Raw genomic sequence first — 22839 nt, 5'->3', positions numbered from 1 at the left:
GCCACTGCACTCCAGTCTGGGCGACAAAGCGAGACTCTGTCTCAACATCAACAACAAAAAAATACAAAAATTAACCTAGCCTGGACACTTGTAGTTCCTAGCTACTTAAGAGGCTGAGGTGGGAGGATCGCCTGGGGCAGGGGGCGGGCAGAGGGAGGTCACAGTGAGTGGAGATTGCATCAGCAAGACCCCTTCTCAAAAAAAAATCACACGCCCTCCCCAGAGGCTTTCCTTTACCACCCAACTCCATCTTGGTTACTGTATCACAGCTCCCTATGTGTTCCCTTTCCAGCATAAATCACAACCGTTTGTCAGTGAATTCCATGACAGAAGGACTTAGCTTTGGTTTGGCACATACTTGTTAAATGAATCAAGTGTTGTATTTGGCTAGACCAAAATCATTTTCCCTATCAGTTTGTGAGCAACTTGAGGGCAGAGCCCTAAATCATTCAAGCTTGCTGACCTCTAGGGGGGTTAGTCCAGTGCATGGTCTAGAATTGCTCAAATCAGCCTTTTGTAAAAATGAATCCTGTACAAGGATAAAGGTGTGGATGGGAGTACAAGTAAGGGTGTAACGATGAGCAGATTTAAGGAAAAGTCAGTCTAAAAGGAAAAGTGAGAAGCCAATTGCAGAAGACAGCCATTTCAATTCTTCAACAACAAGGCTATACCCCCTCACGTGACGTCAGAGTAGACTTTTTAAGATATGAACTAACGCTTCTCCTGAGAGGAAAGACTGACTGCTCGCAAGCGTACGCCAGCTGGTGCCCCACCTTCCCTGGGCCCCACCCACTGCCTGTCCTCACTCCCACCTTGAACCAGCCTTTTGCGCGTGTGACGTCATGGCGCCGTACGTGGCCGCGGCGGTGGCGCAGGGGGCGGGCCCGCGGCGCGGCGCCGGAGGAGGAAGTGGTGAGGTTGTTGCTCACTCAGCGCCTACCGCTGGCTCTTGGGGCGCAGAGAGGGGCCGCAGTCTCTGCGGCTGCGTCGCGCTCCCCAGCAGTCCCCTCCATGTTCCCCGGCGCCACTACTCCCCTTCCTAAGGCCGCCGCTTACCCCGGGGTCTATGGAAGTAATGGAAGGACCCCTCAACCTGGTGAGTGTCCCACAGAATATAGCGTCCGTCTTGGGTGCCTTTGCCTCAGGAGCCCGGCGCCGGCCCCGGCGAGTCGGCTAACCCTTGAGGCTGGGAGGTTGGTTTGGCAGGGGTGGTCGCAGAGGCTGTGAAGGGGTGCTAGGCAGGCCCTGGCCCACCTGCGGCTCCAGGCCAGTCACTTCAGACTTTGCCCTCTTAGGGGATCCCCGGGAAGCTCCTGGCGCCCTCTGCCGCGGGGCCCCGGGCGAGGGGATGCCACCAGCTGGGGCTGCCACCTCCTCTCTGGCTGGGGGAAGTCCTCCTAGCGCCACGTAGCTACCTCCCTACAGCCTGGAGAGGCACTGAAGCCGTCCAAGGCAGAAATGGTGTGTGATACTGGTTTTGAGTTCTAGCAGGAGGGTCTGAGTCTAAGTCGCCACGCTTTGGAGAGATGGAGGAATGAATAGCCTCCTCACCCCCCACTTCCCCCTCATTTCTCACATACTTTCACATGCATAAACTGAGTCTACCTTCTTCCAAATATATTAGGGACAGCTGGGGAAAAGACAGCCGTTCCTGTTTTAGCTCAGATTCATCAATTTAGGCATCATGAAAGTGTAATAGGTGTTTGCTGTTCTCAGGAAAATGGCTGATAGCCTGCTTGCTTGTGTTTTAAGGCGTTTCAGGTGTTGCAATAAAAACAACAACAACAACAACAAAACAGAATCCCACTAACGGGAAACATGAGTTCTTTTCAGACTGGCCATTGCATCTTTTAGTTTTCCAGAGAGGTTACCCATTTTGGATGCAAAAGTCAGATTACTTAAGGATGCACCCAGGAAGAACTTCTGAGTCAGAGGTTTGCAATTCTTTGCGATGGTGGGATTGAGAAAAAGCACTATAGAGGATTCGTTTCTCACATTAGAACTCTGAGCCCTAGCAGAGCAGTAGAGTCTGGTGGTTTAAGACTATAGGTTCTGAAGCTTTGCTGCTTAGATTTGAATTCTAACCTCGTCACTTGATAGCTGTGTTATCTTGGGCAAACTACTTGACTTCGCTCTGCTTCAGGTTCGTTGGGAGGATTAAAGGAGTAAACAGGTGTAAAGCACTTATAACTGTACTAAGTACATAGTACAGTGCAAGAATTAGCGATTGTAACCAGACCATAAGCCCTTACTTTAAAATCTATTTGTAGAATAAAGGTTTGGACTTGAGCTTTAAAAGCCTAAGATTCTCAGACGAAATCACTGGTACTAGGTTAACTGTTGAGAGGCGCCCCTCCCAGTTTTAAGTTGGGTCTTGCCCCAGGTGGTAGGTAACGCTTAAGACTAATTGGACTAGATTTGTGAGTTTTTTTAAACCAGGGAACTGGCCATGTGCCGTGGCTCATGCCTGTAATCCTAGCACTTTGAGAGGCAGAGGCCGGTGAATGACTTGAGCTCGAGACCAGCCTGGGCAACATGGCGAAACCCGGTCTCTACAAAAAAAACAAAAACAGCCGGGCGTGGTGGCGCCAGCCTGTGGTCTCAGCTACTGGGGAGGCTGAGGTGGCAGGATCGCTTGAGTCCGGGAGGTGGAGTTTGCAGTGAGCCGAGATTGTGCACTCCGACCTGGGCGACTGATCGAGACTCTGACTCAGCAAGGGAACTGTCTTGCCGTTTTCTTGTTTTTAAGGCGACAAATAGTTTGCAATGAAATATAATGGATGGCTCAGTACTGAAACTTCATAGGAGTATTACTAGAAACATTCAGCTGTTTACAGAGTGCTTCAGAGTTCAGGTGTCCTTGCCAAATGACCATTGGTTCAGTTCTAGGTAGCTTCACTTTATTTGGCTGCAGCATAACCCCTGCCAACTGCCCCACAAATGTGTGGTGTTTTATGAGGAGACTGAAACTGGGTGACAATTGCCGATGGAACTGCAGAATCACTACCAGTTTAGGAAAACTTAGTTAAATGGTGGCAATACTATTTAAATTCTCCTCTTTATAAAATGGATTGAATGTCGACACACAGTCATTTTAAGCAGGCTAGTGTAACTCCATATTCCAGCCATAAAATTTATGTGGGCAAGTGTCAGAAATTTGGCATCTTGAATTCTTTTTTTTTTTTTTTTTTTTTTTTGAGACGGAGTCTCTCTCTGTCACCAGACTAGAGTGCAGTGGAGTGATCTCAGGTCATTGCAACCTCCTACTCCCTGGTTTAAGGGATTCTTCTGCCTCAGCCTCCCGAGTAACTGGTATTTCAGGCACGCACCACCACACCCAGCTAATTTTTGTATTTTTAGTAGATGCAGGGTTTCACCATGTTGGCCAGGATGGTCTCGATCTCCTGACCTCGTGATCTGCCCGCCTTGGCCTCCCAAAGTGCTGGGATTACCGGTGTGAGCCACCGTGCCCGGCCGACACCTTGAATTCTTAAACCATTTGAGTCTTGAAAGATTTGATTTCCAGCATAGTTGTTTATTGGAAGGTAACAGTAGGACAGACATTGACAGTTACTTGAATCAGTACCAATTACAGGCCTCTGGCACTCAGAATTGTCACTCACAGTTTTATAAGATGGGGTTTTTGAAAATTCTGACATTCTTTTTTTTGAGACAGAGTCTCATTCTTTCGCCCAGGCTAGAGTGCAGTGATGCGATCTGGGTTCATTGCGACCTCCGCCTCCCGGGTTCAAGCAGTTCTCTGCCTCAGCCTCCCGAGTAGCTGGGATTACAGGCATGTGCCACCACGCCTGGTTATGAAAATTCTGACATTGTTTTATGTGAGAACACCTAACTTAGTATCTAGTTGACTCAAGATGAGAGATAGTTCTCAATGCTATAATTTGAATGTCTTTGAAAATTTCGCTAGTATTATACAAGCTTTTTCTTTTTCTATACTCAGAGTTAGTAGTGCAGTAAGCTGTGTCTAATGACATCATAGTGTCATCCAAATTCATTGTATAAGGACTCATCACAGTACATGGATTTGTAATCATGTGTCCTCAGAACATCCTCGGAACTTAGTAAGATGGGTTTTCCAGTTTTACAGATAAATAAGCCTAAGCTGAGATATTTAGGTAATTACTTAGGTCAGTGACTTAAATACCTTATGAATCACTAGTTATTTTGATATCAAGACCTGTTTCTACCAATGCTGCCATATTGTACTCATCATGTTCATTTCAATGTGGTTCTCATCTATATTGAACTGTAGATTCTGTGTTAGCATTTATTACCTCTGCTCCAGTATTGATTCTTTTATGTTAGGTTTGGCAGTAAGGGCCTTAGAAATTCCTCACAGTGAATTTTTAAGATCTGGAAGAGACTAGTTTGAAATATTCATTTTAATATGTATCACAGAGGTAATGGATTCTAATTGATTATTGAAGTTTGTCAAAAGAAAAATTGTACTTCCACTAAAAAAAATAGCTAGTCTTTGAACTCTGAGTAAGTTTGTTTCATCAGGGTTTTTTGGTCAATTTTTTTTTAAGAGACAGGGTCTTATTCTGTTGCTCACACTCAAGGGATCCTCCTGCCTGAGCCCTCCACAGTAGCTGGGACTACAGGTTTGCACCACCATGCCCAGCTAATTTTTTCAAAAACTTTTTGTAGAGTTGGGGTCTTGCTGTGTTGCCCAAGCTGGTCTTGAACTCCTGGCCTCAAGCAATCTTCCTGTCTCAGCCTCCCAAAGTGTTGGGATTGCAGGCGTGTGCCACTGTGCCCAGCCTGTCAATTTTAAATATGGAAAAATTATAACTTAATAAAATTAGTGTATATTTTGATATTTCTTTCCATACACTTAATTTTGTCAATGTAACTACTGGTAACAAATGTCAAAACTTATGTGAGATAATTTCTAGTTCTTTGGTTTGTTTGCTGCTGATTTGGAAAGTGATATCAGATCTTAATTTATACATGACTATTGCTCATGTTTTGCTTACCTCCACTGCAAAGGACAGGGCCCATGTGACTGCCTGGCCACAATCGTTTTCTATGTGTTTAGCCCTTAAGAGTGCTGAGAATGTTTGTTGAGTAACAGCTTCCCTCCAGAGTGGTCAGTTCTCACATCACATGAGGTAGTTAATGAAGCCTCTTACTTTCCAGCTTCTGTAAGAAAAGTAAGCAGATATCATGGTCCAAGGAATGGCCTTGTACATACCTGGAGTCCTTATAACTATCCCATTTTAATTATATTGGCCTTAAAATCTTCAAGGTAAAAATATTTGAACCTCTTCTTTTTGCCCTGAAAAATTCCAAGGAAAATTTATTTCTTTGTTACAGGCTGAGCTAGGCATAATGAAAGCACTCTGGAAAAAGGAGGTAGAGAATACTAAGAGATATCCAGCAGTTATTGCTAAGTGGTGGGATTGGCATCGGACACGTTATGTATATTTTTATCTTCCTCTTAATAGCTAAATGTGAGATATTCCCCCCCATTTTAAAGATGAAGACTTTGAAATGCAGGGTAAGTGGTCATGGTAGGATATGAAAGCAAGATTGGGCTGGGCACAGTGGCTCACACCTGTAATCCCAGCACTTTGGGAGGCTGAGGTGAGTGGATCACCTAAGGTCAGGAGTTCAAGACCAGCCTGGCCAACAAGGTGAAACCAGATCTCTACAGAAAATAAAAATTAGCTAGGTGTGGTGGCGGGTGCCTGTAATCCCAGCTACTTGGGAGGCTGAGGCAGGAGAATTGCTTGAACCCAGGAGGCAGAGGTTGCAGTGAGCCAAGATCGTGCCCTTGCACTCCAGCCTGGGTGACTGGGAGGCTGAGGCAGGAGAATTGCTTGAACCCAGGAGGCAGAGGTTGCAGTGAGCCAAGATCGTGCCCTTGCACTCCAGCCTGGGTGACAGAGTGAAACTCCATATCAAAAAACAAAACAAAACAAAAATTAGCCGGGTGTGGTGGCACATGCCTGTAATCCCAGCTACTTAGGAAGCTGAAACAGGGGAATCGCTTGAACCCAGGAGGTGAAGATTGTGGTGAGCTGAGCTCACACCACTGCACTGCACTGCACTGCAGCCTGAGCGACTGAGTGAGACCTTGTCTCGGGGAAAAAAAAAAGTCTTTCCTGGAATTCTCCAACACTTGAGCTCTTATCTTAAGTATAATTGCATTATATTAGACAGTCAATTCAGTGCTTATTGATTTGAGATAATTGTTTGCTACTTGTTTGTAGGAGACACACATTGATTGGGAAAGGGCAAGTGAGTGAGATTTCTCTTTCAACTGAAGACCCTACCATAAGGTCAGGTGAATATTAGATTTTCCTCTGCTGCCTTTTCAGTACAGTGTTCATATGGTGTTCCTTTTCTTTTTTTTTTTTTTTGAGACAGAGTCTCGCTCTGTTGCCCAGGCTGGAGTGCAATGGCGCAATCTCAGCTCACCACAACCTCTGCCTCCTGGGTTCAAGCGATTCTCCTGCCTCAGCCTTCTGCGTATCTGGGACCACCGGCGTGTGCCATCATGCCTGACTAATTTTTGTATTTTTAGTATAGACAGGGTTTCTCCATGTTGGCCAGGCTGGTCTTGAACTCTTACCCTTGTGATCCTGCCCGCGTTGGCCTCCGAAACCAAAGTGCTTAGATTACAGGCGTGAGCCACCACGCCTGGCCTGGTGTTCCTTTTCTTTTCGTCTTTACTTAACAGCTTTCCCCAAGGACACAGAAAAAAACAAATAGAAAGTTATAGGAAGGAATACTGTTTTCTTTTGGGAAAGAAGGTAGTATTGAACATGTATTTTTGGGGCAGTTAGCATGTGGAAGTAAAAGGTACTTGTCAGTAATGGCAGTCACTTAGTAACCTAGTTGTTGTAGCTAGGATTTTTGTTGGTTATAGTTGATGAAAACCCACTTAAAATTAGCTTAAGCCAAAAGAGATAATTTATTGCACTCCAAAGAAGGGTGCAGGAAGGGCAGGGGTAAAATGTAGCTTGGTTTATGAACGTATGGAGCCTGTCAGACTTAATCAGACTCTCCCTCTCTCTTTTGCCTTTTCAGGCTTGTCTGCTTCACTCCTGCTTTCTGCAGACCTATATTTCTACCTGGCTAGCCTCTGAATGTCACATTAATTAGACTTTCTTGATATTCGCTGCTCCTAAGTTTGAAAATCTGGAGAAGGGATACTTTAGGTATCCAGACGACAAGGTAATACAAGAATGTGGGCCCAGTATGGTAGCTCACACCTGTAATCCTAGCACTTTGAGAGGCCAAGGCAGGTGGATCGCATGAGCCCAGGAGTTCAAGACCAGCCTGGGCAACATAGTGAAACCTGGTCTACCAAAAGAAAAAAAAAAATAGCTGAGCATGGTGGCACATGCCTGTGGTTCCAGCTACTTGAGAAACTGAGATAGGAGGATCACTTGAGCCCAGGAGGTTGAGGCTGCAGTGAGTCGTTATCATACCACTACATTCCAGCCTCTGGGTGACAGAATGAGACCCCATCTCAAAAAAAAAAAGCAAGGAAATCATAAGAGAAAATATATTTACAGTTCTATCTATAGTTATCAATACCATAAGTTTATTTCAGCTGTTTACAGAATGAATCATCTGTCAGAAATAATGGGCAACCACAGCTGTAGACCTCAATCTAACGTAACCCATCAAGCAATTTAAAAAAGAGTGCGGGAAGTCCCACAGAATCATATGGATTGCCTAGGAAGTACAGAGAGGTGGGACTGTTTTATTGTGAATGTCATAACTTATTTTGAATTACCAGAGAAACATATTTATGGACTTATTACCCTTTTCGTTTTGAGATAGTATCTTCCTCTGTCCCACAGAGTAGAGTGCAGTGGCATAATCACGGCTCACTGTAGCTTCAACCTCCTGAACTCCTGATCCTCCTACCAGTCCCTCCTGTAGCTGGGACTACAGGTGCTCAGCACCACACCCAGCTAATTTTTCTATTTTTTGTAGAGATGGGGTCTCACTCTGTTGCCTATGGTGGTCTCAAGCAATCCTCCCACCTTGGCCTCCCAGAGTGCTGGGATTATAGGCGTGAGCCACCGTGCCCAGCCTTTTTTTTTTTTTTTTTTTTTTTTTTATGAGGTGGAGCCTCGCTCTGTTGCCCAGGCTGGAGTGCAGTGGCACAATCTCGGCTCACCACAGCCTCTGCCTCCCAGGTTCAAACGATTCTCCTGCCTCAGCCTCCCGAGTAGCTGGGACTACAGGTGGGCGCCACCATGTCTGGCTAATTTTTGTATTTTTTGTTGAGAAAGGGTTTCACTATGTTGGCCAGGCTGGTCTCAAACTCCTGACCTCGTTATCTGCCTGCCTCGGCCTCCCAAAGTGCTGGGATTACAAATGTGAGCCACCGCTCCCAGCCTCAGCCTATTACTTTTAATGGCTGTGATTCTACCAAGAACAGTATTTAAAGAGAGACCAGTTTTAATATGTGTAAACTGTAAAAGTTGTTTTAAAAATCACCACCACCAAGATAGGTTTTCTGTAAAATCTTCAGTTTATAAAAAATGCAATTTAGCTGGGCATAGTGGCTTATGCCTGTAATTCCAGCACTTTGGGTGAGGGAAGGAGGAAGATTGCTTGAGCCCAGGAGTTTGAAACCAGCCTGGGCAAGATATCAAGACCCCACCTCTACAAAAAATAAAACTTAGCTGGGTGTGGTGCCATGTGACTGTATTCCTAGCTACTCAGGAGGCTGAGGTGGCAGGATTGCTGGAGCCCAGGATATTGAGGCTTCAGTGAGCTATGATTGCACCACTCCGCTCCAGCTTGGGCAACAGAGCAAGACCCTGTCTCAAAAATAATTAAGATGAAAATTTTTCAAAAAATGCAATTTAGTCTAGACCCAACTATATTGTCAACTTCTTCATGGCAGGTACTTCCATCACTTCTATTGTCTTGTAGTACTTAACGAGGGATATATCAAGTATGTACCAGTACCAGGCACCATTCTAAGCAGTGTGATGTTTCATCTAGTTTAATTTTCACACACTCTTTTGTTTTTGGTGCCATCAAATTTACATAAGCAGACAATAACTCATTTTAGAGATGAGAAAACTGAGGCAGGTAATTGGGAAAGCCAGCCTCATGTGTCTCATATGTGGTCAAACTGAGATTTGAACGTTGGCAGTTGAGCTCTATCGAGTCTGTGTTTGCTGTGTGTCTAATAAGAACATAGTAGGAACTCTACTTAAAATATGAAATTTGATTGCTCTGGTGCTAAATAACCCAGAGGAGATGGTGTGTTTTTGTTGAGCTCAGCAATAATCTGAAACTATAATGAGATTTAACTCCTAAATTGGCAGACTGATTAGAGATTGGACTCTACATGGGGATGTTTTAGGGGAGTTGGGAGAGCCATGAGGACCTGCTCTCACTGTTTGAGAACTTTTTATTTTTTTGGTGTTCAATTAACAGTTTATTCTGTCATCACCGAGTTTGAAATTTAATTATGGAGCTACATAAATATCCATAGTGTAAGATAGAAAGTGATTGAAGTCATTAGTGACACACAGATAGAAAAAAGGTGTTAGAATGAAGTAACCTGAAATAGCATCTCATCCCTGCTTCTTAGAGTGTATCCGTAAGCCAGAAACTTTGACTTTTCCTGGGTGGAGTCTCAAGCCGTGCTCCAAACCTCCTGAATCAGAATCTTTTTTTTTTTTTTTTTTTTTTTTTTGAAATGGAGCTTCACTCTTGTTGCCCGGGCTGGAGTGCAGTGGCATGATCTCGGCTCACTGCAACCTCTGCTTCTCTGGTTCAAGCGATTCTCCCTCCTCGTCCTCTCAAAGTGCTGGGATTATAGGTGTGAGCCACTGCGCCTGGCCTTTTAGAATCTGTATTTTAACCAGGTGATTTGTATTTTTATTAAAACCTAGAGCCTTTTGATTTAATACCACTTGCTTTAATAGTATCAAAACATGTTCATTAGAGAAATTAGGTTAATCATAACTGCTTGTACGTACTAGCTTTCTTCATCATGTACATTCTGTTCCCAAAAGATCTGTGTAATTTGTGGGTACTAGAAAATGCTCATGTGTTCAGAATGTGTTTTTTGCTCAGTCCAAGTCTCCAGGTTAAAATTCATCCATTTTAATCCCCGAGTCTTTTTTTTGAGGCTGTCTTGCTCTGTTGCCCAGGCTGGAGTGCAGTGGCATGATCTTAGCTCACTGCAACCTCCGCCTCCCAGGTTGTTCAAGCAATTCTTGTGCCTCAGCCACCTGAGTAGCTGGGATTACAGGCATGTGCCACAACGCCAGGCTAATTTTTGTACTTTTAGTTGAGATGGCATTTCGCCATATTGGCCAGGCTGGTCTTGAACTCCTGGCCTTGAGTGATCTGCCTGCCTCAGCCTCCCAAAGTGCTGGGATTACAGGCGTGAACCACTGCGCCCACCCTACCTAGTCATTTCTTGTGACCTATTGTTCCCAGGCATATGTTAAGACTTAGAGGAAAGTTTGATTACTACTTAAAGAATAAAAAGTATCTGAAATCCTCTAATTGAAAGGCACCAATCTTGTCTTTAAGATTGTTGCTTGTTTGTTTCTTACAAAAATAGAAGCGGGGGGCGAGGGGGAAGGCAAACAGCAACGCATTGCTGGAAGTGCTGTTTTCTACTTTTGTCTTCACCTGTATTTTATACTGAGTATGATTTGTAAACATGCCCAGAATATTTATAATCTCAATTGCAAACGTGATTCTGTGAAGTATTTTATGCCGCATCAAAGGGACATGTCTTTAAAAAGCATCCAAGACAAATCATTTTTCAGCTGACAGAACAGATTTGGTTTTTTTTATTTTTGTTTTTTGGTTTTTTTTTGAGACCAAGTCTCACTGTTGCCCAGGCTGAAGTGTAATGGTGCGATTTCAGCTCACTGCAACCACTGTCTTCCGGGTTGAAGTGATTCTCCCGCCTCAGCCTCCGGAGTAGCTGGGATTACCACCATGCCCAGCTAATTTTTGTAGAGACAGAGTTTCACCACGTTAGCCAGGCTGGTCTCAAACTCCTGACCTGAGGTGATCCACCCGCCTTGGCCTCCGCAAGTGCTGGGATTACGGACATGAGCCACTGTGCCCGACCTTTTTTTTTTTTTTTTTGAGACAGGATCTCACTCTGTTGCCCAGGCTGGAGTGCAGTGGTGCGATCACAGGTTACTGCAGCCTCCATTTCCCAGGCTCAAAGTGATCATCCTACCTCAGCCTCCTGAGTAGCTGGGATGCGAGTGCCACATCCGGCTAATTTTTGTATTTTTTGTAGAGATGAGTTTTCACCATATTGCCCAGACTGGTCTCAAACTCTTGAGCTCAAGTGATCTGCCTGCCTTGGCCTCCTAAAGTGCTGGGATTATAGGCAGGAGCCACAACACCTGGCCACTTTTCACCTTTTTTAAGTGATGTAAAAAACACGTAAAGTTTACCCTCTTAATTATTTTTCAGTGTACAGTTTAGTAGTGTTAAGTATATTTGCATGGTTGTGCAACAAATCTCCAGAACTTTTTCATCTTGCAAAACTGAAAATATGCCGTTTGAATACCTACTCCCCGTTTACCCCTCCCCCATTCAATGATTTGTTCCACCATTCAACTTTCCTGTTTTTATGAGTTTGACTACTTTAGATACCCAATACGTTGGTTTGTATAGTATTTGTCCTTTTATGACTGGCTTATTTTATTCAGTCTAATGTCCTCACAGTTCATCCATGTTATAGTATGTGTCAGAAGTACCTTCCTTTTAAAGACAGTACCTTTCCTTTGTGTGTATATACTGCATTTATCCATCTCCATCTATTGATGGACGTCTGGATTGCTTTCACCTTTTGGCTGTTGTGAATAATGCTGTTATGAACATGGGTGTACAATGCTTTTTGCTTTTTTGTGAAGCTGTGAAGCTTTGCTAAATCATGTGTGAGTTTGTTACTGAGGAAAACCGTTACATGAGGTAGAAAACTTTAGCTGATGATGTCTGCCTTTCTCCTTGCTAGTTAAATGTATAATCTTATGTAAGTTACATGACCCCCACCAGTCTTTTGGGCCTCCTTATGTAAGAGAGGAAAATGCATTCACAAAGTTGTAATTAAAGCAGCTGAAATAATGTATATTAAAGCTTTTTTTTTTTTTTTTTTTTTTTTTTGAGATGGAGTTTCATTCTCTTCACCCAGGTTGGAGAGCAGTGGCGTGATGTCGCCTCATTGCAGCCTCTGCCTCAGCCTCCTGAGTAGCTGGGATTACAGGCGCCCGCCATCACGCCTGTCTAATTTTTGTTTTTGTTTTTAGTTTTGTTTTTTTGAGACGGAGTCTTACTCTGTCGCCCGGGCTGGAGTGCAGTGGCGCGAACTCGGCTCAATGCAAGCTCCACCTCCGGGGTTCACGCCATTCTCCTGCCTCAGCCTCAGCGCCTGTAGCCTGGGACTACAGGCGCTCGCCACCATGCCCGGCTAATTTTTAATTTTTGTATTTTTAGTAGAGACCGGGTTTCACCCTGTTAGCCAAGATGGTCTTGATCTCCTGACCTCGTGATCCGCCCGCCTCAGCCTCCCAAAGTGCTGGGATTACAGGCATGAGCCACCGCACCCAGCTAATTTTTGTATTTTTAGTAGAGATGGGGTTTCACCGTGTTGGCCAGGCTGGTCAAAGTGCTGGGATTACAGGCGTGAGCCACCACGCCCAGCTAATTTTTGTATTTTTAGTAGAGATGGAGTTTCACCATGTTGTCCAGGCTGGTCTTGAACTCCTGACCTCAGATGATCCGCCTGCCTCAGCCTCCAAAAGTGGTGGGATTACAGCCGTGAGCCACTGCGTCTGGCCTTAAAGCCCTTTTGAGATTCTTAAAGTGTAAGGAGGCCAGTGACTGCTTATTTATCAGTTTTCCTTTGCAATTCAAGAGCAATTACATTATTTGCTGTTAGAACTTCTGATTTTTTTGACTTTGTTCTTTTGATGAGGTATCTTTAGAACAATCTTTGTGCCGGGCGCGGTGGCTCAAGCCTGTAATCCCAGCACTTTGGGAGGCCGAGACGGGCGGATCACGAGGTCAGGAGATCGAGACCATCCTGGCTAACACAGTGAAACCCCGTCTCTACTAAAAATACAAAAAACTAGCCAGGCGAGGTGGCGGGCGCCTGTAGTCCCAGCTACTTGGGAGGCTGAGGCAGGAGAATGGCGTAAACCCGGGAGGCGGAGCTTGCAGTGAGCTGAGATCCGGCCACTGCAGTCCAGCCCGGGCTACAGAGCAAGACTCCGTCTCAAAAAAAAAAAAAAAAAAAAAAAAAAAAAGAACAATCTTTGTAATATTAGATGTTGGTATCATGAATTCATCAACTATGCAATGTCCAAATTTTTTATTTTAAAAACATAGTAACTTTAATGTCGAAAGAATGACATGATAGAAGAGAAGCTTGGATTTTACTACGTAATGAGTGATTTCCTGATTATGATTTTTAGACTATACAGATTAGTGAAAGTATCTACAAAATAGCTCTTGTTTTGAAAGGAGCTTGTTAAAAATCAAGAAACTAGACATTTTGAATAACAATCTATGATTGTAACTCTTGGTTAATCTCCAAAGAGTGGAAGAATGTGAGTCAATGAAGGAGTTAAGTGCCTGGTGTTAACCTTGAGAGGGCTTATGGTAGAAGTGAAAGAAGTTGCCAGTTCCTTTCAGATGCTGTAGTTCCAGGCTCTACCCATTACATTTCCCCAGCTACAGATAGAGCTGTGATAGTGATTTGATATGTGGCAACAAACAGTATTATTTATCTTCTTTAAAGGTAGTTGCTTTTTAAAAGAAATCGTGTTTTATTTTATGATCCAGAGCAACTTAGGGATGTTTGTCTTCTAGGCTCATCAACAGAGCAGACGAGCAGACCGTTTATTAGCTGCAGGCAAATACGAAGAGGCTATTTCTTGTCACAAAAAGGCTGCAGGTGAGTGTTATTAAGTACTCAGTGTAAAACTGAAGAGCAGAAAGTCACAATAGTAATAATGTGTGTTGCTTTTCATATACAAGACTGATACTGCTGACTCACCAGAATATCAGCTTTGATTATTTTTCAAGTAAGTGTGTTGGATTTCCCAGCTCCTGCTAGTCCAGTCTTCTTTCTAAACCATGAAGATGGCATAAATGTGGTAAACAATTCCTGGACACAGCCTTCTGAGCCAAAAGATCCCTAAAAACAGGAGCTGATTGTAACAAGTCTGCCATTTTATCTTAGTTATTATAAAAAAGGAGTTTGGGTTTCAAATAATTTACCATTTCAGGTTCTCAAAATAGTAATTCAATTCAGTTCCAACCAATTCATTTTCACTGAGTTTCTGTTTTCTAACATGCTGATAATGCAAAACTTGCTAAAGACTTTTGTTACCTAAAATGTGGGAGATTTTTCCTGTGGTCTTTTTTTAGCTTCCCTTCTGAATATCTCATCTCTACATGCATGCCTATAGTAACATGCTGATGATAGCTTTCATTTCAGAATTGTTGGCTTCTTATCAAAGACCTAATTTTACCCTAGTCAGTCAAGCAACCTAGCATATGTTGAACTCAGAAATAGATCTTGGGGGCCTGTTTTGCTTAGACCAATTTCTGTTGGCTGAGTAACAAACCGAAAAACTTTGGGTCCTCGTTAGTGTAGTGGTAAGTATAAAAATAGAAATAAAAAAAATTTAAAAATCTTTGGGGAAAGGATGTTTTACTCATGCCACATCCAAAATGAGTGCAGGTCATCTTTCTTAGGGCAGACCCTGAAGTCTTCTGCTGGCAGGCACGTTCCTTTCCCTCTAGGCCAGTATGATGATCAGAGCCATATTCTTTCCTGACAGAGGCTGCCCCTCCCTTGATATTTTACTTATGAAATACAGACTGCAAGGTGGGCAGTAGATTGGATAAGTCTTCTCACTACAGTGTTTTTTGCCTAGAAGTTAGTAATTTTCAGAGAAAATTTTAAGTTTTGTTTGTTTGTTTGTTTTTCTTTTTGGAGACAGAGTCTTGCTGTGTCGCCCAGGCTGGAGTGCAGTGGCACGGTCTTGGCTCACTGCAACTTCCACCTCCTGGGTTCGAGTGGTTCTCCTGCCTCAGCCTCCTGAGTAGCTGGGAATACAGGTGTGTGCCACCACACCCGGCTTGTATTTTTAGTAGAGACGGGGTTTCTCCATGTTGTTCAGGCTGGTCTCGAACTTCTGACCTCATGATTGACCCACCTTGGCCTCCCAAAGTGCTGGGATTATGGGCATCAGCCACTGCGCCAAGCCCCCCCTTTTTTTTTTTTTTTAGTTCTGGGGTACATGTGCAGAACGTGCAGGTTTGTTGCATAGGTATACACGTGCCATGGTGGCTTGCTGCACCCATCAACCCATCGTCTACATTAGATATTTCTCCTAATGCTATCCCTCCCCCAGCCTCCCACCCCCACTTTTTTTAAAAAAGAAATATTTTTGCCTCTGAAGTGTACTGGAGGTATCTGCTGTAGGTCCGAGCATACAGTAGATATCCCATAAATCTTTGGGTGTTTTTATGGTGAGAGGGCTTTGTACAGTGTTAAACATGTCAACTAGTGCTCTTTAAATCTTTCCTAAACCATATTTTGTTATGAATCAGATTGTTAAATCTGTAGTCACTACAAAGACGATGTACCGTGTTTAACTATTTAAGAAAACCATGTTTTATGTGGATGCCCCAGTGAAACAATACCTTATGTAACCCAAAATGGTCATGGTTACATATATATAACATATGTTAAGTGGAGTGAATCAGCATATGTTATGCACTGAGCTATGGGATGTTATGAATATATAAAAAGAAGGAAGTTTTAGTCGTAACCTAATCCTTGTCTTTGAAGACTTAAAACTGATGTTGGGCTTCAATTAACCACTTCCCACCCCCAGTCTAAATTCTGTGACATTCTCAGGAGTGGAAAAATAAGACAATCTGTTAGATCACATTAGCTTAAATTATAGAGATAGAACTTAATGTGATTAGTAAATCCCACTGGGTTGACTGGGGTTTCAACTTGTGTTTTAGAATGGAGTTGAAAATTGACGTGGTTGAAATGAGCTCGCTTTTTGAAATTGACTTGCATCTCTAGGGCTTATAACTGGTCTTGAAAGGTATGGATGTAGGTGTATTCTGTAAGGAAGCAACTTATTTGGAAATCATTTTAGAGATGAGGCAAGAAAAGATCAACATCTGAGAAAGATTAATAGGAAGGAAAGGCTGAAATGAGAGAATTTAAGGGCAAACAGAGGGGGCCTGGGTGTCCAGCTGTCAAAGATCAGAGGAGATTCTGAGACTAAAAACATACCCTGAGATTACCTAGCTAAGGACTTTATAGTCTCTTTTTGGTGTTTGTATTGTAAATGTGCTGAAATAAGAAGTTGCTTGATGTCTCTTTCCTTTTGAGGAAAGGTAGGATCTCTTGAGGTGGACAATGAATGGCCAAATTAAATGAAACTGAGCATGTGAGCATTCATTTGCCAGATAAGCACATCCCTAAGTGAATTTCTCTTCTTTCATACACAACAGAAGAACAAAACCTTAAATAAGTTAATAGCCATTTACAGTGCTTAGAACTCAAAATGAGCATTTCAGAAGATGAGCAGGCCCCAGAGTACACAGTATTTGTATGGATTTGATCAATATTTTGTTTGAAAACAAATCTTAACCTAAGCCTTTTGTAACAGTGGTAACATGAAAATGATTCTATCCTTATTCAGAGGCAGTATATTGCTGTACTTTCTATGCTTTGGGACCAGTTTAACAGATTCCTGATAGAAGAGTAATAGATGTTATTATTTTTTGTTTTTTGGTTTTTGTTTGAGACTGAGTCTTGCTCTATCACCCATAGTGGAGTGCCATGGCATGATCTTAGCTCACTGCAAGCTCCACCTCCCAGGCTCAAGTGATTCTTCTGCCTCAGCCTCCCGAGTAGCTGGAAATACAGGCGTGCACCACCACACTCGGCAAATTTTTGTATATCTTGGTAGAGACAGGGTTTCACCATGTTGGCCAGGCTGGTCTCAAACTAACTCCTAACACCAAGTGATCCGCCCACCTCGGCCTCCCAAAGTGTTGGGATTACAGGCGTGAGCCACTGCGCCTGGCCAGATGTTATTATTTTAAGACGTTCTTCAGATTTCCTTAGTTCCTTTATTGTATCATTTACTTAATATCTACTTTACATTTTAGCCTCGTATCATAATTAAAGGAAGTATTTTAACCAGAATTGTTAGCAGTTTTTGAGATAGGTACTCTTTTTCTACATTTCTGTGTTGCTGTACTTTTGTATCTATTGTGAGTCTGTGGAAGAAATCCATAAACATGGAATCAGATTTAAAATAATTTTTCTTCTTTAAAAATAACTTTAAACTGCCCCATTTATAAGATTTAAATGTGGGGAATACTTTAAATGACAGTGTGATTCTTGTTGTATTCTTTGTGCTTTGGGATCTCCTTCGGTAGCCTCCTTTGTCATATACAATTTCAAGGTTCTACAAAGTGGGGAGGCATTTCAGTTGGCTAAAGCTTGGTTTTGTGAAAACTATTCGTTTGTTAAGAAAGTAGATTTAAAGCAAACTGTAGTTCAAACGGGGAGACAAATACACGCAGGCAAGATGGAAGGGATGTCTAAGAAAATTTGTCTACAGTGTATCAGAGCAATAGCAGAGCAGACAGATTGTCTCTGCAGATTTTTGGAGTCTTGCTCCATTACCCAGGCTGGAGTGCAATGGCGTGATCTTGGCTCAGAGCAACGTCCACCTCCCGGGTTCAAGCGATTCTCCTGCCTCAGCTTCCCTAGTAGCTGGGATTACAGGCGCCTGCCACCATGCCCAGCTAATTTTTTTTTTTTTTTTTTTTTTTTTTTTTTTTTTTTTTTTAGTAGAGCTGGGGTTTCACCATGCTGGCCAGGCTGGTCTTGAACTCCCAACCTCAGGCGATCCACCAGCCTCGGCCTCCCTAAGTGCTGGGATTACAGGTGTGAACCACCGCACCCGTCCATCTCCACAGATTTAAACATGAACAAAAGGAAAAGAAACCGGTATGCAGCTGCACAGACTTACTACAGGAAAAAAAGACAAAGTGTTGTGGGAAGGATGTAATTATGGTAAGCATGGCTGGAGCAAAGACTATATAACTAACTCTGTTTTTTCTTTTAATTCTTTTCAAATTGATACAGGGTCTCGCTATGTTGCCCAGTCTAGTCTGGAACTCCTGGGCTCAGGCAATCCTCCTGTTTGGCCTCTCAAAGTACTAGCCACTGCACCTGGCCCCAGCTCTCCTTTTTCCTGGAGAGGGAGCATCTAATTCAGCAGTCCCAACCTTTTTGCTGCCAGGGACCGGTTTTGTGGAAGTCAGTTTTCCACAGACCTGAGGTGGGGAAAATGGTTTTAGGATGATTCAAGCACATTACATTTATTGTGTACTTTATATTTTACAATGTAATAATAGAAATAATGAAATAATTATACAACTCAGTGTAATGTAGAATCAGTGGGAACACTGAGCTTGTTTTCCTGCAGCTAGACAGTCTCATTTAGGGGTGATGGGAGACAGTGACAGATCATTAGGCTTTAGATTATCATAAGGAGAGTGCAACCTAGATCCCTTGCATGTGCAGTTCACAGTAGGGTTTGTGCTATGAGAAGCTAATGCCGCTGCTGATCTGATGGGAGGCAGAACTCAGGTGGTAATGCAAGCAGTGGGGAGTGGCTGTAAATACAGATGAAGCTTCACTGGCTTGCCTGCTGCTCACTTGCTGCTGTGTGTGTGGCCCAGTTCCTAACAAGACATAGACCAATACCAGCCTGGGGGTTTGGGACCCCTGATATAATTGTATCTTAAGGACTACGGTAGAACCTAGCAGGCAGGAACTCTTAAGTTACAACATCAAATCATTAAATTATTTGGATTAAGACTAGACAGAAAGCAATGCCTCATATCTGCAAAAAGGCAAAAGAGGGACTTAATATAGGTATGAGAGATGCCAAAAATGTTTACACAAGCAAGATAAAAATGGAGATTCATTATGGGCAATTCATTGATAATACAGAACTTGTTATTTATACCTAACCTTGTTCCCAACAGGTTATAAAATGTCTTACCGATGAATGTATAATAAAATATCAAATGTAACTAAAGATGCATAGATAAGGACATCCATAGAGAGAGAAAGTGGGAAAGGACTAGTAGTATAGTTCACAAAATGTACCATTAGTTCTTGGATTTTTTTTAAAGAACTTGCCTTAAGTTTTCTAGCAGTCATCCTAAAGAGGAAAGAATAATTTTTACATTGGCTATTAAAATTCAAACAAATAGTCACCGAGGATCTAAGATCAGAGAAGTTTTTTGAAGGTCTTCATAAATGACATTATACTGTCCTCAGTAACTTCCTCACAGTAAATATGTCAACAGGTTCTTAGGGCTTTTAACCGTAAGGCTGATGGCTTAACTCAGAGACAATTCATTAAAAGTAATTCTATAGGAGTCCAAAATGATAGATTCCAGGTATTCAGATGGATAAAAAGTCATTGATAATCTCATGATGTTTTTGTGCGTATAATGAGTAATAGGGTTTGGATAGGTTCTTGTTTGATTTTAATCTTCCCTAAACCTATTTTTCCGATGAGGCTATCTTCAGTTTCTGAATTATAAAATCCATAGGAGTTTTAAATAACAAAACCTTCAAGATAGGGTAGGGAATATTTTCATTTTATTGCCACTGACATCCTTTTGGGGGAAGTTAAGAATTCTATTTAAAAAATCCCCAGTTGTATCAGAATTATTTATCAGAACAGTTCTGTTTGTCATATGAGGATTATTAAAACTCTTCCTTTTACCTGTTAATTACAGAACGGCGACACATAGTAATATGCCTGTTTTTTCTTTTAACAGCATATCTTTCTGAAGCCATGAAGCTGACACAGTCTGAGCAGGTGAGACGTGCTCCCAATATTTTCAACAAGGGTTAGAAAGGTTTTCTTGTAGAGGCTTGAACTGTGTGTATAGCAAAGCGTTGTGTCCCTCTCAAAATGCTATAGTCAAAAATATATAAAATGGGCAAGGGAAGAACACTTCACAACGGAAATTAAAACTAAATGAACTACAGTCGATGCCCCAGACATGGAATGCAGAAACTTCTTTTTTTCTAGTGGTTATTCACAGATCTCAGATTGCCAGCCAGATGTACCTTTTAGAGAGCCCTCTTCGGACCATTCCTGATCATTAGCTCTTATTTGATCATTAGCTCACAGTCAGTAAACAGGCCTGGCCAAGAGGAAACCAGCTGGACTGCCCTTTGCTTGTCAAAGATAATTTAAATGTGACCCGTCTCCCACTTGTCTTTGCTTGAGTTCTTAAGCAGTTCAGGTACTTTTAAATTTGTTTCACCAATTGCTTTAAATTGTCTTCTGTGTTTGGGGAGGCCCTGCCAAGTGTTTCAAGATACATTTATTCATAAGACTGGGCATGGTGGCCCATGCCTATAATCCCAGCACTTTGGGAGGCCAAGGCAGGGGGATCATACTTGAGCCCAGGAGTTCGAGACCAGCCTGGGCAACATAGTGAGACCCCAAAAATTTTTTAAAAATTTTAAAAAAATTAGCTGTGCATGGTGGCACATGCCTGTAGTTCTAGCTACTTGGGAGGCTGAGGTGGGAGGATCACTTGAACACCTGAGTTCAAGGCTGCAGTGAGCTATGACTGGACCATTGCACTTCAGCCTCGGCAACAGGGACCCTGTTTCTAAAATAAATACATATAAAATATCTTGTTTAAAACTTTTTATTGTAAAAGTATCAGTTAAGGAGATCATTTCTGTGAGGTATATCAGTGGCAGGGAAAGCCACTAGTTTCTCAAACTGAACCAAGGGAACTTTAAAGTTGTGTTCTGTCCCTTTCACTGCCTTTGAAAGTATGGAATCTGCTCGTGATACAGGCATGCTTTGAACTATCCAAACACACTGTTGATAAAGATGACTTTCTTTTTAGCTGTTGGTAGAATTAGTATGTCTACAGAGGAAAGATTTCTAATTTTAAGTTGAATACAAATGCCATTACACATGGGGTCAGGCACATTGAGGAAAACATCTGATTTAGTGTATTGATTGGGAATAGGACTTCTAACTTTCTGAATGAATGGTGTTTTTGCAAACATAGTATGTAAATCGTAAGTGTTGTTGGGTTATTCAGAAAGGAGGATTTTGGAGTAGTATATGTTGGACATTACTGAGACACTTAAAATGTTAAAATTCTTCAAATTTTACCTTTCCTTCTATGTAATAGGCTCATCTTTCACTGGAATTGCAAAGGGATAGCCATATGAAACAGCTTCTCCTCATCCAAGAGAGATGGAAAAGGGCCCAACGTGAAGAAAGATTGAAAGCCCAGCAGAACACAGACAAGGATATAGCTGCCCATCTTCAGGCATCTCACAAACCCTCTGCAGAGGATGCAGAGGGCCAGAGCCCCCTTTCTCAGAAGTACAGCCCTTCTACAGAGAAATGCCTGCCTGAGATTCAGGGGATCTTTGACAGGGATCCAGACACACTACTATATTTACTTCAGCAAAAGAGTGAGCCAGCAGAGCCATGTATTGGAAGCAAAGCCCCAAAAGATGATAAAACAATTATAGAGGAGCAGGCAACCAAAATTGCAGATTTGAAGAGGCACGTGGAGTTCCTTGTGGCTGAGAATGAAAGATTAAGGAAAGAAAATAAACAACTAAAGGCTGAAAAGGCCAGACTTCTAAAAGGTCCAATAGAAAAGGAGCTAGATGTAGATGCTGATTTTGTAGAAACATCAGAGTTATGGAGCTTGCCACCACATTCAGAAACTGCTACAGCCTCCTCAACCTGGCAGAAGTTCGCAGCAAATACCGGGAAAGCCAAGGACATTCCAATCCCCAATCTTCCTCCCTTGGATTTTCCATCTCCAGAACTTCCCCTTATGGAGCTCTCTGAGGATATTCTGAAAGGATTTATGAGTAATTAAAATGGAAGGCCACAGAAAAGGGGAAGAGGAAATAATACAGTAATCATTAATCCAGCAAAAAAAAAAAAATGAAAAGGGAAAACCACATAGAAGGGTCATCCCGGAAATGCTTCATCTGGTGGACTGTGGGAGCAGAGGCATTGCCAGGACTTGGGAAACAGTCACTGTGAAATGCGCCGCATATCTCATTCACTCACTTGAGCTAATGATTCCGACTTGGCAGACACTAAACTCATGGAGGTTCGGTTTCTCCTGATACAAACCAAATGGCTACCTGGAATAATTTCTTTCAAGCAACAGTTATTTTTCTTATCTTCAGGGTTAAAATGTATAAAAGTTATGTGTAATTAATCTATAATGCCATAAATGATAATGCAAAACCTAAATAATATGGTGGCCGGAGGGGCTGCCTTATATTTGAAACATGCTTTCTATCATGCATTGACTGTATGCATTTTGTTAATGCACATTTTGTTTGTTTAAATAAGGTGTGTAAGATACACACCCTTCTAGATGAAACTATATGTGCCACACTTTGCACTACTCATAATAACCTCAAGACTATCAAAAGAAATATTTAAATTTCCATTTTATGAAGAAAGGAACCAAATTATTATGCTTTTTTAAAACAAATTACCAGTTTACATAATTAATCAGGGTGCATTTTAAGTTCTAACTTTGTTTATTGTATAGTGCATCATTTGAAAATACCAAGGAGGAAATACCCTTTGTTTTTAATGATGCAAGAGTGGAAGTAATGCTAGTTGGCAGTATTTGATTGTAAGAAATCAATAAAGTAATTGTGTTTTATACCTTTGTTGAATGTGGTTGATAGTTACA

The 22839-nt window shown here is 42.3% G+C and overlaps 1 protein-coding gene across 3 annotated transcripts; it reads left to right on the top strand.

The window, feature by feature from the left end:
- The first annotated feature begins 873 nt into the window (after positions 1-873).
- On the top strand, positions 874-22809 carry NRBF2 (nuclear receptor binding factor 2). 3 transcript variants are annotated; one of them, XM_038009179.2, is made up of 5 exons: positions 1033-1096; positions 13861-13945; positions 17891-18115; positions 19903-19943; positions 21292-22809. In XM_038009179.2, the coding sequence occupies exons 3-5, from the start codon at positions 18052-18054 to the stop codon at positions 21997-21999; spliced, it is 813 nt and encodes a 270-aa protein (XP_037865107.1). In that variant the 5' UTR covers positions 1033-1096; positions 13861-13945; positions 17891-18051; the 3' UTR covers positions 22000-22809. The 3 variants fall into 3 exon arrangements, with proteins under 3 accessions (XP_072875210.1, XP_007961506.1, XP_037865107.1); XM_007963315.3 differs by lacking the exon at positions 17891-18115 and having other exon boundaries at positions 881-1096; XM_073019109.1 differs by lacking the exons at positions 13861-13945; positions 17891-18115 and having other exon boundaries at positions 874-1096.
- Positions 22810-22839: the final 30 nt, after the last annotated feature.

The sequence above is a fragment of the Chlorocebus sabaeus genome, chromosome 9 (assembly GCF_047675955.1).
Source record: "Chlorocebus sabaeus isolate Y175 chromosome 9, mChlSab1.0.hap1, whole genome shotgun sequence".
NCBI classification, from domain to species: Eukaryota; Metazoa; Chordata; class Mammalia; order Primates; family Cercopithecidae; genus Chlorocebus; species Chlorocebus sabaeus.
The sequence above is the reverse complement of the archived record's forward strand: the minus strand, read 5'-3'. Positions and strand labels throughout refer to the sequence as shown.